The 14,896-nt window shown below is 40.6% G+C and overlaps 2 protein-coding genes across 3 annotated transcripts in view; both read left to right on the top strand.

Moving 5' to 3' along the window:
- The first annotated feature begins 4,360 nt into the window (after positions 1–4,360).
- On the top strand, positions 4,361–11,643 carry LOC137979976 (arylsulfatase L-like). Its single transcript, XM_068827297.1, has 4 exons — positions 4,361–5,469; positions 6,569–6,874; positions 8,432–10,623; positions 11,293–11,643. Exons 1-3 carry the CDS (start codon positions 4,374–4,376, stop codon positions 8,713–8,715), a joined length of 1,686 nt encoding a protein of 561 aa, XP_068683398.1. The 5' UTR covers positions 4,361–4,373; the 3' UTR covers positions 8,716–10,623; positions 11,293–11,643.
- Positions 11,644–12,528: 885 nt separating this feature from the next.
- Positions 12,529–14,896, top strand: part of LOC137979734 (uncharacterized) — a 5,724-nt gene continuing 3,356 nt past the window's right edge. Inside the window, exons 1-2 of one of the 2 annotated variants that reach the window (XM_068827070.1) lie at positions 12,529–12,730; positions 13,434–13,520. In XM_068827070.1, the coding sequence (XP_068683171.1) occupies positions 13,510–13,520 (11 nt within the window). In that variant the 5' untranslated portion in view covers positions 12,529–12,730; positions 13,434–13,509. Of the gene's footprint in view, positions 12,731–13,341; positions 13,521–14,896 lie in introns of those variants that run through there. The other variant, XM_068827069.1, reaches the window with a different exon arrangement.

The raw sequence follows: 14,896 nt of genomic DNA on the forward strand, positions 1-14,896 counted from the left end.
TAAGATTATTGAAGGAACACTTTTGAGTGCCAACCCTAAAATAAGTCTTTTAAAACAAGTGCAAACAATATTAATAGTCTTCAAATTCACAAAATGTCTCATATTCAATTAGATTTGGCTGCAATATTCCTTAAAACTAGGCAGAACTATTTACCATAAAATGTGGAACATTTCCTGCCTATCTAAATATGCCACAAATTAGGGCTCCAAAAAGCAACCAGTTAAGTTTTTACATAAAGATAGTGTCTCTATGGAGATCTGACACAATACCTAGAAATTAAATAATTTGATGCGATCAAGACATTGAATGAACGATATTGACTGTGAGTCCATTGACTCATGACTCATTTAACTCATAAAACATGCATTCTCTGAATGAACAAGCAATAAACAAACTGCAGCAATGTATTTTAGGTTCACAAAGGGAATGAAAAAAAACAATTCCTCATTTGATGTTTCAAATATATGCATTTAAATTAATTTTCTATCAACAATTCAAGGGCCTGACTTTTCAGTGTCTATTCACTGGTATTGATTTATGTTTCCATGATAAGTTTGAAAGTGAATCTGGCAACCACAGTGCCCTATGAAATGGGAAATAACTTTAACATACCCTTTAAACTTAAACATTTTACAAGGGACACCATTACAACAAGCTTTATTACCAAAATAAAGTTAAAGATTACAATAATTTATAAAATATTAATACAAACCAAGGTAATGTTGACTCAGAATAACTAAAAAGCTAATCGAGCTGAGAAAAACTAAGTAGTGTTTAATATAGGAGGTAGGTTGGCACTAGAGCTTGAGTAAGTAAATTAATTAGTCAAAAAAAGAGAAGAAAGAGAAAACGGATAAATAAATAAATAAAAATAAATAAATTCCAGTTGAAAACTCATGAGCAGTAAGACTGTAAGATGTTTAACTTGACTTTGTTTTTAAACGTTTTGAGGGGGAGGTGTTTAATACTTTCTTCAAGGTGATTCCAAACTTTTACAGCTGCAAAGCAAATGTTGAATTTACCATAGTTTGTTTTGATGGCATTGATATAATAGGTTGATTTAGGGTTGATATAATAGGTTGTTGATGCCCTGCAAAGAACAAAGAATAAATTGAAAGGAGAGTTGGTCGGGAGTTTATCCACAATGGACAGTTCATGGCTGCATTCACCAATGTAGAGAACAAACACATCAAGTTTCTTCTCAAGCAACCAAGTGTTCAAGGAGCTATTCAATTTCCAAAGAACACTATGGCAGTGTACCAGTACCTGGGTGAATTCGGGTACCTGGCCTGAAAATGAAACTTGTGGAGCCAAACAACTTGTTGATCTTAGTACTTAAACTGGGTAGATAATTATGTCTACAAGTATTGTCTATTCAACCAACAGTTTCTCCTAATTTTGTGTACCATTCACTTGTTGGCCATGTTTCCTTAACAAAAAATCGCTAATTCAAGTACAGATTCAACTACAGATTCAAGTCCTTTCAAATCATCAAAGTTACTCTGCGCCACAAGGAACAAACGAAAAAATACAAGCACTGAAGAACAAACTGCTCAAGAATGCACGACTCCTTTTGAAACGGCAGAACAGGATCCCTGAGTCACTAAAAAAGTGCTGCATGCTACGTAGACATTGAAAAAAAACTTCATTCCAGATCTGATAGACGATGATCGTGCAAGACTCGCCAAGCACGTGGAACACCCAACAGGATTATTCGGTGTTTGGCACAGCAGATGAACGAAAAATTGTTCCCCTCACTATTAAGTTCCAACCCGATAAGACCAATCTTGCCCAAATACAACAACAATTTCGAATTCGGCAGCAGGCAAGCTCATCACAAGCCATCGAAGTTGACATAAAGCAGCATAGCGCTTCACCTGAAGTTCGATCATGGTGGACACAAACAAGGGGTGAAAGAACTTCCTGAGGTCAGACGACCAAATGTGATTGACCCAACACTCGTTAGAGCGGCTCAGTTATCCGACATCAAAGTGCTCCCGGCGTTGTCAATCAATGGTTTCCGATCGATTGATTGCAATCAATACAATCAATAATAATCAATAACAATCCATTGATTGTTATTGATTGGTGCAACCAATCGATAAAAATCGATACTCACACTCGGAGTCTTAATTGCTATTGATTACCATTGATTTCTATAGAAAATCATTGATTAATAATTCATTATGCAACTTTCTGGCGCGTGTTAGCGTGGGCGTGCTTCATTGGTCCCGGGCATATTTACACGTCCAGGGTAATTGGGTAATTCGATTGCGCACTTTTATCCTTGCACTTCAACCGGGATTCCCAGAACACAATTGTTACGGAGTTTGCTTGTTCCAGAGATGGCGAAGCAAGTTGAATTGTCAGTGCGCTGTGTAGTCAAGGGCTATCACGAATGCCCTTTTGAAGTGAATGTCGGAGAAATATTCTACGCATTCAAGAAGAGAGGAGAACGTGGGAATGCGTTCAGAGTTACGAATGATCGGGGGCAGCTCGGCCATCTTCAAATCGAGCTTGTTGGTCCTCTTTGGCCCTTACGCAAAGAGATTACTGTGTAAGTTTAAAAACGCCACAATACAAAACAAGGGAAAACAATAATCGGAATGTGTCATGTCAATAACTGGAACTCATTTTATTTTTATTATTTTAGAATTGAGACAGGACCTCCAGATTCATTGTATGATTCTATGATTCTATGATTCTATGATTCATTGTATTATGGTGTTGTTGCATTCTCTAATATACCAAGCAAGTGTTCTGAGCGTTGTAGAGTGCCTTCTTTATGCTATTCTGGAAGCGCATTACATTTTCCTTTTAACAATTATTCTGCTATCTTCCCTTTCGGTTGCACGGGTGAATGTTCAAGATGTATGTTCTTGGCCTGCATGCGTATATTCAGGCAGCATGACAGTGAGCGCAGACAAAAACATTTTCCTCAACTAATTAACAAGCTGGAAGAGAGCGACACTGAAGAGACTTGAAGACAATTTTTTTCTTGTTTCGAGACGATCAGAGTCTAGTAATTTAAGTGAGCTTTTAATAGTAATAAGGGGTAAAAATGCTACAAATTTAACATAAAACACAACAAATAAAGATAACTGAATGGTTTGTTCATTCATATGGTGCGTTTTATTTAAGAAAATGACAAATTTCATAATCAATAAAAATCAATAATAATCAATAACAATCGATGAAAATCAATAGAAATCGATACTCACACAAATTTAAGTCTTCGATTTTTATCGATTTCCAATATCAATCGATTAATTGTTATTGATTATTATTGATTATCATTGATTTTATCGATTATCGGAAACCATTGATTGACAACGCCGGGAAGTGCTGAACAAACCAAGGGATTTCGTCGTAAAAATGTTCACTCAGCAACGTCTTCTTCTTCTTCTACTGAATAAAGTTTAAAAGCGATCCTGGTTGTTAATCACATGCTAGCCCAATCCATAAACTGGATAAAGAGGATTGGCAAATTGATTGTCAGAACAAATTATGCGTCATGTTCAAAGAAGCGACGGTCAAGAGTGGAGAGTCACAAGGGAAGGCTGAGCGAATGTCCACAGATCTAACCAATCAGAATGTAAACAATTGGCGTGACATCGGATAGCACAGTTTTTCCCGCTCGCTGAATTCTGATTGGTCAGTTTAAATTTCAGTAGCTCTCGCCGTATGCAAGGGCTTATACCTATTCCATATCACATATGCCCTGGAGTAGTTATCTGTGCTGATCACTAGTGCCCCTATATCAAATTAAAAACCTATTTAATGGTATAGAAATACCATTTCTATAAGAACCTATTTAGGCTAAGATGGAAAAATCTAGGTTCTTGCACTGGGTTTTACTGTATTCGTTCACATGGGTACCGTTTGTCATACCGGTATGATCGAGTTGCACGAGATGAAAATCCACACATTGATATGCTACGTTTCGCCAGTATAATGTTGACGAACACAGACAAAATCGATGACAGAATCGGGATGAAATCGTAACAATATGAAAATCGTGCTGATATTATTTTGCCGTAGGGTAAAGGATCAAGAGATTATCAAAAGGGTTTGATTTCTTGTTGGCCGCCAAGAGCCGCCATGGTAGTTGCATGTTAGGTTTCTTTTCAGGGGGGTGGGAGAAGGTTAACTTTTACCAAAGAGTGCATGCTACGACAGCCACTTCTTTTGGATATTTTTTGGGTGTCACAATTCACTCTGTATCGTAAAAAGGTAGAGACTGGATTCATAAATATCCACAATCTTTATTGAAGACCAGCTAGTTCTCGCTTTTTCTGGGACTGAGGCTCGATGAACGGAGTCAGCGAAATCTCTAAGATTGGTCCAGCGGATAACTGTGAAAAGTTTAAAGATGGCGGCTCTGTTGGTCTTCATAGTGGTCCCGCTATTTCGCCTTTGTCAATCTGTCAGCAAGTCAGCTAGTGAAAAGCCAAATATAATCATATTCATGGCTGATAATCTCTCTTTTGGAGACGTGAACAATAAATCTCAAAACACTCCAAATATTGATCGGTTGGCAGAGCAAGGAGCGACATTTTCGCGATGGTACACACAATCGTCAAGAATCTCTGCTCTGGCTTCCATTTTAACGGGACTGCTTCCGCCTCGAACTGGAATTATAAAAAGTAAATTTCTTCCTTTCAAGGAAATACCGTCTCTAGCATCCACTGGAGGTTTACAATCCAGCGAAGAAACCTTAGCAACAGTATTGAAATCAAAAGGTTATACAACAGGCTTCGTTGGTGTGTGGGGACTAGGTGTCGGACGAAATGGCGAATATCTTCCTCTTAGACATGGATTTGATTCGTTTTATGGCGTTCCATCGGCGCACAGAGAACATTGCACGGGGAATTCGAGAACGAACTCAGAATCATACCATACGTGGAGATCCTTATGTTCGATTTTTAGTCCTCTACTTTTCATTTGCCCAATTGTTGGGTTCGTTGTCTGGTACAATGGGCATACCTTAAACATGGTTACGGTGCTGACAGTTGTTGTAGCATTTGTATTTTACAGCAGCATTCTTCAGGATGGGATTCATTGCACCATGAATTTTATTCGAATACGCAGCTGTGTGCTGTACAAGAATAATAAAATCATTGAACAACCTTACATTGTCGAAAACATGACCTTGCGTTTTACTAGAAGCGCTGTAGAGTTTTTAGAAATGGCATCGCTTTCAAACAAGCCCTTTTTTCTATTTGTCAGCTTCATGGGCCCCAAAGAACCATTTTTTGTGTCACCCTTGTTCTCAAAATCAATGCAAACTTTATATCATGATGCACTGCATGAGACGGATTGGAGCATTGGGAGAATTGTGAAAACAATCAAAGATAACAACAAAGAAAACAGTACATTGATTCTGGTCACTTCGGCCACTGGCCGTCATATCACTAAATCTTGCAAGGACTGTGTAGCACAGAAGGATGAAACCCCTATTGTGAGAGGTACCTCAATGTTCTAGCTTTGATTTGAAAACATTACCAACGTTCCCATGTATTCAATTTAAAGGAAGTCATGTGGGCCAGAAGCTAAAAGCGAAGTACAGTGTAGTAGCCTCCTTCTTGTTGTGGTTTCTTCACTTGTTTTTGGTTAAAGCATTTCTTCCCCTGTGTGTTTTCACTAAGAGCAATTTGAAATATTGAGCATATCAATATGGAGAAAGACGTTTTTAGGTTACTGCTTTGAGAAGAAGTCAGAGTAACATGTGTTTTGTTTTACTGCTAAGGCCTGCACATGGTTGTTTAAACCTGGGGATGACACGCATTGATGGAGTTTGATTTTCTGGGGGATTGTTGTCCTGGGAAACACTGTCGTTTGTTAGTGACATTTCGACCGCCTAAGTAGAGGTCATCTTCCAATTCAAGTTTGAAAACAAGAACACACCACATTCACTTGACTGTGAGGACAACTTTCACTCCAGTTGTCAAAACATCACTCACAGACAACGGTCCTTCCATGATATTATTGAACTCCATCAGAGGTAATGTTAATTCCTTGGGTTTAAGTGCAAACAGATCAAACTATCAAGGCTATATAATAGTAATAATTACAGCCTCGATAGTTTGGTCTGTTATTATTCTTGTCAGATGATAAGGGATCCTAGAAGAAACCAAAAGTGTTATTCACATGAGCTCTCTAATCACAAGGAGATTAACAAAAGTAAATCATGCCGAGTACTACCCTACTATGAAACCCCTTGTACATAATAATGATAATAATAATGATGATGATGATGATGATGATGATGATGATGCGGGTAATTATTTATGAAGTACATGTAGGTTCGTGTTCGTGTGCCCCACGAATAGCTGTCGCAAGTACAGCAACGACGCAGATCAACAACGTCGAACTGAAAGCATACTATGGCACCTCTGGCTGCTGCTATACGGTCCATGTATGATCTTGGAGCTCAGCTTATAACCAGCTGGTTTTTCAGATTACAATGCTTAATAATAATAATTATAAGAATCTTGGTCCTCTGAGTGTTGAGGTGGACATTAATGGATATTTCTTTAATTACTTCTTTTGTACTTCATTTTTTAGAAAAGCGCCAAGGTAGTATTTGGGAGCAAACTATCTGTGTTCCAACTGTGTTAAACTGGAAGGGTCGCATCAAAGACAGATGGCTTATCTCGACTCCTGTAACTGTAATGGACGTCATGCCAAGTGTGCTGGAGTTAGTAAATGTCAGTTCTGCTGCAGTGCACACTGATGGCAAGAGTTTGTTGCCTGTCCTGTTGAACACATCACAGGAATCCCAGCATGAATATATTTTTCATTATGTAGAGGTCACGAAGCCTGCGGCTGTCACAACTGGACCGTACAAACTTATTTATACTGACACAAAGGGTAACTACATTGTTTACAATTCTAATAAATTTTAAAAAAACATCATCTTTTGCTCCACTGGGAGGCGCGGTGGCCTCATGGTTAGTGCGCTCGACTCCGGATCGAGTGTTCCGAGTTCGGGGCCTGGCGGGGGACATTGTGTTGTGTTCTTGGGCAAGACACTTTATTCTCACAGTGCCTCTCTCCACCCAGGTGTATAAATGGCATCCCATCCAGGGGGGAGTACTCCTAGTCGGTTCATGCTACGGAAACCGGAGATAAGCGCCGGCCTGATGGGCCTTCTGGCTCGTAAGCAGTGACTTTACCTTTGCCTTTTTTGCTCCACTGATGATGCTGTGCGCTGTGTATAATTTTGTCTCATACTTCATAAACTACCCACGATGTGGTCAATTGTGATGTAGATCGCGACATTTCGACTGCACACTGCTAGTCTTCATCAGGCGATGATATCAACTGGTTATGCATCACCTTTTAAGCAGGATGCTCTGCTGCGATTGGTTGGTTTTCAGCAGCTATGATTGGTGCATTTCGATCGTCGCTGTTTCTCACTTCTCCATCTATATCCCTTTAAAGATGTGTGTGTGTGTGCGTTACTGTATGTTGCCATGTTGTAACTCTGCTATCAGTATTTAGGTTAAAGTATCTTATTTATTCAGCTTCTGGGCATTTTTAGGTTCTTAGTTATTTTAGGAGGTCGGTACCCTTTTCAATGAAAGAAATGTATATACATATTTTGAAGTGCGGGTTAGAAACGAAATGGAGAAGTGATCCTCGCACTTCAGTATCTGGGCGATTTAAACAATTGTCTCTTTATAAACACCTGAAAAATCCAGGTGGCCTCAATGAGATTCGAACCAATGACCTCTGCGATGCCGGTGCGACGCTCAACCAATTGAGCTATGAAGCCACATAGTTGGGAGCAGGTCAATTTGTTGGGCGCCTTTTTAGCTTTAAATCTTTGTTATGGGTACAATAAAGTGTTGTTGTTGTTACGATTAAGTTTTTTGCATGTCACTTGTTGTCACCAGTGGGTAGCTATTGCAGACAGCAGTCATGGCAGGTGTTGTTTTGTTTTACTAAAATCTCCCTCTGACGAGGGGCTAACGCTGGAATCGTCACCTCACAAATTTTTCTTGTGGTGGTAATTTACTTTTATCGAGAAGTTGGGTAGAATCCGTTAGTATTTATTGTATATACCACACATTAAGTGAATAGTGTTCTCCGCGCGCGCTGATTGGAGGTTATTAGCCAAGTACTATTCACCCCCGAGTAGCCGGCGCGAGAGATTTGAAATTTCCGACCTCCTTTTTCGAGATTAAAGTAGTTTTTTGGTTCGCCTTTTATTCGACTTGTGTAATATATTACTAAAACAATTATTCACCTCAGTGTCGGTGAAAAGTGATGGATATTTTGCTTGTCTCTTCGCGGCTCGGTAAATATCCACCAGTATTCACCGACTCCGAGGTGAATAATTATTGTTAATTAATTTTCATGTTTCATTCTCCATCAACGCAGCACCACAGCTTCTTTAGAAACTGTCGTTCTTTTTCCCTACAGATGATGGAACAACAGAGATCTTTGATCCTCCGTTGCTATTCAATGTTGAAACCGACCCAGAAGAAACGTCACCTTTGTCAAACGATGAATATAGCGAACTTCTGTCCAACGTATCAGAGGCACTGATGCGACATATGCAGACGAGGAAGAACAAGTGGCACTCTCAGCTGGACAGCCGTATTATTCCCTTTTGGTTTCCTTGTGCAAATCTCCATTGTTCTCAAACAAATGACGAAACCAATAACTTTTCGGATTTGTTTGATTTAGATCACGATGATACGTAGTTGCGAAAGGATGCGTATATCTCAGTGAGCAAAATGACATGCGAAAGCGCTTCAAGCTGTAACCATAATAGTCTCTTGAGATGTCACGCAACGGAGGGAGGAGCGTTGCGTGACATCGCAAAAAACGGCTGCTAAGGAGACTGGCCATACCCAACAGAAAGCGATTTGCTCGATTGTGGAACAAATCACCATTACAGAGAGTTGACATTGCGTTTATGTGAAACAGCGAACCGAAGGTAGTAGCCGGTTACAAAAGCACGACGCACGAGTGGTAAATTTGCCAACTTTGATTGCCTTTGCAATTGAAAGTAAGAAAACCCAGCCCTCATTCAGATGAGGCTGCAGTTCATGTTCTCCTCCTTATCATTAGAGAGCGTAAGCAAGCACTAAGTTGACGGCTACAAGAACGCCACAAAACAATGGGTTTAATATTAAAAAAAATATACAAACAAACAAAGGTTCTGCACACTAGCCAAGTCCGTTTTACTTTTTGGTAGATTTTCACGTTCTCGGACTGACAACGGCGTGGAAAGACCAAATTTGATTTTATGTGGAGGACGCGTACCAGACGTTAAATGTCTTCATTTCAGTTCAAACGTCCACACCGTTCACCAAGTTTACCCCTGAAATGTTGAAAGACTCACAATAGAGCGGTTTTCAATTGTGTGTCGAAAGTAATTAGCGAATTGCTGTGGTTTATGATTACTTCACTCAGTGATTGATTCAAAGTTCTCGCGCCACTTTTTCAACCAATCAGAAGTGAAACCAAAACCAATCGTGGCTCGCGCGTGCACAAGTGTAATTACCTCGAGTTTTGATTGGTTTACTGGATTGTCTCCCTCCTTTTTGATTGGCCAAAGTAATTACTTTGGTTTTGGTTTTACGATACTCATTTGAAAACCGCACTGGGCGGCCATGTTGAGTCCCGAGGGATTGAAAACTTTTGTCTTTGCGCACCGAAACTCGTTCCCAAGCGTTTCAACTCGAGGCTCGGGGTACAAAATCTTTTGCCTGTGGCGAGAGCCCATGAGTAGGAGCGAGCAATTCCCATATATTCCTGTCACGGCGTTTTCACAGACCGATTTATTTTTAGACTTGAATTTCCCGCGACTGAGACTCCCGCAGGAGCCCGATGACCGATCACGGTAAACTAAGTTGACGTCATAGCGTCAATGAACCGGAACTGCATTTATTGTTTAGCCGCAAAGGTAGTCCAAAAATAGATTGGTCTGTGAAAATGCCTTGACATACGCTTAGTATGGGAGATGCTCGCTCCTACTCATGGGGTGTCTATGGTAATATGGCCGCTGCGCCAATAAGGCCCATAACGGGAAATAATATACTTAGAAAACGTTCTCGTAGACGACATCGTCGTCCTTGCTAAAGCTACCTGTTTAGTAAAGGAAACGTCAATGTGATTAAATGACGTACTTCCTGTAACAGCTCAGTAAAATTCCAGCACCATGCTTACTGATTTTTAAAGTGGAAGTCCGTTTGGGATATAGTGAAGGGGTTTTTCCGATGTGAAAAACTGAGCATTTCAAATTTTTTCAGTTGTCTTCACTTGAAAGGTTGTCATTAAGAAGCTTTAAACTTTCCAGTGTGTTAGTTTTTTCTCGATGGCTTATCCACAGTGCCATGGAAGCTTTGATTCAGGGAAATGAAACGCTGCGTCATTGTAGTTAAACGGAATGCTTCCTGTTTCAAATGAGTAAATTCCAGTATTTTAACATAATGACAGGTCGCGATAAAAAACATATAAATACATGTTCTGACCTTGGAAGTGCAGCTTTCCACCGGCGTGTTTTCGAACGTGTCTTTTCACTGGAAGAAAATCCAGACTTTTAACAAGCGATTTATTTTGGTTCTATTATGGGTTCAGGCTGCTCTTCAATGGAAGCAACTAGGGTAAGCTGATATTGCTCGATAGTCCTCTTACTGACTATAGTAGCCTTATCCAAAGCCAGTTGCTTTTCAAGCAGACTGGGAAAAACCAGGCAATTTTACTACCTAATTTTAGGGCCAGTTGCTCTAAGACCTCATATATTGTTATTATGTCGTAAATAGTTCTTAGCAAGCTTTTTCTGTAGCTATCTTTGCCTATTATGAAAAGTTTTATCCTTTCGCCTTGTTATTTGCATTCGACTTCGATTCGTCCTATGAGTCTCACGAAGAAAGCTGTGCTTTGTAATAATAAATTATTATTACGAATAGAGGTCGGTTTTGTCTTAGTTTGCGGTCGTAGGGTTTGTCTTCTGCGAGGCTCAAGTGTCAGCGCGAAGTTTCGAGAAAACACTTTCAAAATTGTACACAACAACAGGTCGATGGGAATCGCCAACCACCCAACAAAAGCATCGAGAACAGAGCACCGTCTCATAATCCTTGTATATCACAAAATTCTGTGAGACTTTGATGAACCTTCACGTTTTTCCTTAAGATTAAGGCGTAGAATTTCCGGTTTGTGATCGAACCTATTTTCTTAAGCAAATGTGGTCGAGCACTGAATATACAGAAATTCGGATATGAGTTCTTCCAAAAGGGGTTATTTGACAGTCTTCATCTTGTGTTTACTCGTAGACGTACTACTCCAGTGGTGGCACGTCAAGGTCCGGCTGGCGGAGCGGGGGAGGTGGCAGTTGGAGTGGCGGCTGGAGTGGTGGAGGAGGGGGCGGAGGAGATGGCGGCGGAGGTTGTGGCGGAGGAGGTGACGGAGGCGGGGGATGCTGAGACTGAAGACACTGGGACTGCATGAAGAAGCCGGAAGCTTAAGTTCGAATGATATCACACATTCAAGTTGTTCTTCGGTGTATCATGCCATAAGAAAAAAACACGTTAATTGTCATGTTAGACAACAGCTTTACATTTCTCAGTTTTAAGCTTTATGTATACTGGTAACAAAAGAGCAAAATAAAGACGTTCTTACATGTATCTGAGCGTGAGAATAGCGTACAATTTCATTGTATTTGAGGAACGGTATTTTTACAGAACAAGTCAGTATTTTCAGATTGATTTTCCCTCGAAATCGGGCCTCTCCAGCTAATAATCACAAGTTTTGCACGAGAAATTATTACCCGTGGGATTGAGAATGATCACTCGTGCAATTTGACGGAACTAACCGGCCAGACCGGGCATTTGGAAGGACTAACGCTACAACGCCTTCAAATTAACACACTTCGAGGATGATATACATACTATTCGAGAAGAATGCATGCGCACAACCATTTCACCCGGTCAGTTAGCAGCCATGGACATCTGTTTCGGCCTTGCTGGGCCTCATCAGCATGGCGTAGCTAACATAACACCAGGCGGGTGTTACCTGGTTGGCGTTAGCGTGTGTCACCTTGCTTTTTTGTTGTTTTTCACTTAGAAAAAAGAATGTAGCGCGCGGTTGGGCGACAACTTAATTGAGACACTAATTACAAATGTAATGTCTAAAGATTTAAATTATCGAGTTTTATGAGTTTCTTACAGCAGTAGTCAGGGTCCCAAAGGGGTTTAGGGCTCCAGGGCTCCACAGCAAAAATAATCCAGGGCTCCAGGGACCTCCCCCCCCCCCCCACTCTTTGGGACCCTGAGTAGATTAACGGAAGGAAAGCTTGTAGAATTGACGGGATCAAGCTTGAATTTTCTCAGCTTCCCTTTGCAAAATTTAAAAACTGAATATGCTGCTCTCTCGGAAAGTTCAATCGTATGTCTTTCCGGTAGAGAGGGTCTTAAAAATTCTTGATATGTCTCAGTGTGTTCCTCAAGCTTTTGTTTGCGTGGCTAGTCATTAAAACGTGCCGTAAAACACAGGCGGCCCAAGCTCACGATGCGAGTGGTTATTATTCTTATGCGAACGTTCAGCGAGTGAAACGTGACATGTTTACCGCCGACAAATGCATCTACTATCGCTTTTTTATTTTGGTTGTCCTCTCCTAAGAAATAGGACAACCAAAAAGCGATAACTCGCTTAAAAAGCTTCGGATTGAGCTGAGAAGCGAGATGACAATAGAAAAGACAACAAGACATTGAGGTGAGTTATTTTTATTGCAAAAATATCAAAATTTAGGCTGAAATGCCGATTACCATTTTTCCCCATACAAATTTTCAAAAATTCAAACCGTTGTAACTGTATCTCCTCCATATGCTGCATGGCGAGAGTCACGTTTCGCGTAATAAAATCTCGGTCGTTATTTAATAGTAGATGTCGGCGGTAAACATGCCAGGTTTCACTCGCTGAACGTTCGCATATAGATTTATTCGCATCGTGAGCTTGGGCCACCTGTGCGTAAAACAGCTGAATATGAAGGTCATGCTCCCAAGTTACGTCACTTTACAAGGGTTAAATGAGTTTGTTCCTGCCACTGCTCATTAAAATTCCCGTGTGCCATAACACGTAATTAATAGAACTTTTAGATATTTAGAGAGAAACTTCGTTTTAGATGGTGAAGGGTTATTCAGATGTGGAAAACTCAGAATATTAACTTTTTTCAGTTTTTATCTCTTGAAAAGGTGTCATTAATAAGAAGTTTTAAAATTTCCTCTGTGTCGGTGTTTCTTGATGGCTTGCACTGTGGTATATACGTATGGAAGCCTGTTTAATTCAAGTCACGCAACCACTACGTCAGTTCCGTTTCACGTCTCATATCAGTACATGATTCCAGTATTTAAACAGAATGACAGGTTTGCACGAAAACATAAAAATTAAATTTCAACTTTCGACCGTGTTTTCGAAGGTGCTTTAGACAGGAAAAAATCCAGAGTGTAAGTCAGTGATTGGATCTATTATGGGAGGCTGTTACTCTTCAAGCGATGACCCCTGGGTAAGCTGATCTCTTTCTGCTAATTATCGTGTTAAGTCAGAACAAGCAAATGAGCCATCGTAAAGATTATTTCAAGCTCTGGAAGCATAACGTGATCCAAGTGTTTAACAGAGATATCTCAAAGTTATCACAACGTTTTTATCAGACGACTGTTTGATTTACCTGATTTAAGTAAATTAATAGTCTTTTTTCTGACTACCCGGAACCCAACGATAGACCAACGATAATCGTCGGTGAAATACGTGTTCGGGAGAGTCAAGCTGCCCTAATAATTTCGGTTCTACGTTGTCAAACAGCTACAGATTTCTTTACCAAGACATCACCTAAAATATTCACAACCAGGGAAAAGTAGTCCCTTACGTTTTCGGGAGGGATATTTTTGTAATTTTTGGTACTTAAAAAGGTCACCTAGCAGTTTCGGATGAGCAAGTAGTTCGGTTGGAAGTTATTAGAAGGTAACGTTCAGCTAGCAATTTCAGAAATGAAAATATCATTCCCTAAAATTTCCGGACACTTCAATTTTCGGCTAAGATATCCGAACAGGTCAAAAATTTTCTAGGTGATAAAAACATCTCTTTAGAAAGTCTTTATAGGTTACAAGGAGCCTAGAAATGTCTCAAAGACTTTTGGCTTAATTTGCTCGTTGGGTGCCTTGTATAGCAGCCTTATCGTCTTCCAAAGCCAGCTCTAATTAAACTTATAGCAGTTTGAGAAAAACGAAGCAATTTTACTGCCCAATTACAGGACCAATCGCACTAGAGGTTGGTTCTCATATAATCGTTTGCAACCGACGAGAGGACCGGAGACGATCCTAGCGATTGGGGGCGATAAAGCGGTTCTCATATAATCGCCCCGGTCTGGTACGAGCAAAGCGGCGGCCATGTGTTGGTTGTGAGACCGTGTTGAGTTCTGGGTAAAATTGATGCACCATAAAATAAAATAAAATAAATATTGCTAGTGCTAATCGCCCTTACTTGCAGTCGAAGACTGAATTGCGAAGGGCGCGGCTCACGACATCGGGCTGAAAGCATTCAAAGGCGCCTCTGGCTGCCGCTATACAGTCCATGTTTGATGTCGGAGCACAGCACCACAGCTAGATGTCAATTAGCTGTGAGTCGATTTTGATGAGGGAGGAAAACCGGAGTACCCGGAGAAAAACCCTCGAGTCAGGTTGAGATCGACTGAAACTCAGCCCACATGCTGGCCGTGGCCAGAATTGAACCCCGGCTCGCAGTGGTGGGAGGCCCGATAGATAACCACTAAGCCACTCTGACTCCACCATGTGACAGTTTCCATCGCTTCGATCGTCTCCTTGAGTGAATTAGTTCTCATAAAATCGTTCACGATCGCGACCAATCGCCCGGATAGAACACAAG

The sequence above is a fragment of the Montipora foliosa genome, chromosome 12, assembly GCF_036669935.1.
Source record: "Montipora foliosa isolate CH-2021 chromosome 12, ASM3666993v2, whole genome shotgun sequence".
Lineage (NCBI taxonomy): Eukaryota > Metazoa > Cnidaria > Anthozoa > Scleractinia > Acroporidae > Montipora > Montipora foliosa.

Excerpts from the sequence above, each read along its gene's own strand:
- LOC137979976 (XM_068827297.1), top strand. The coding sequence starts at position 4,374 with ATGGCGGCTCTGTTGGTCTTCATAGTGGTCCCGCTATTTCGCCTTTGT. Across the intron at positions 5,470-6,568 it reads TGAAACCCCTATTGTGAGAG|AAAAGCGCCAAGGTAGTATT; the intron begins GTACCTCAATGT and ends TTCATTTTTTAG. Across the intron at positions 6,875-8,431 it reads TATTTATACTGACACAAAGG|ATGATGGAACAACAGAGATC; the intron begins GTAACTACATTG and ends TTTTCCCTACAG.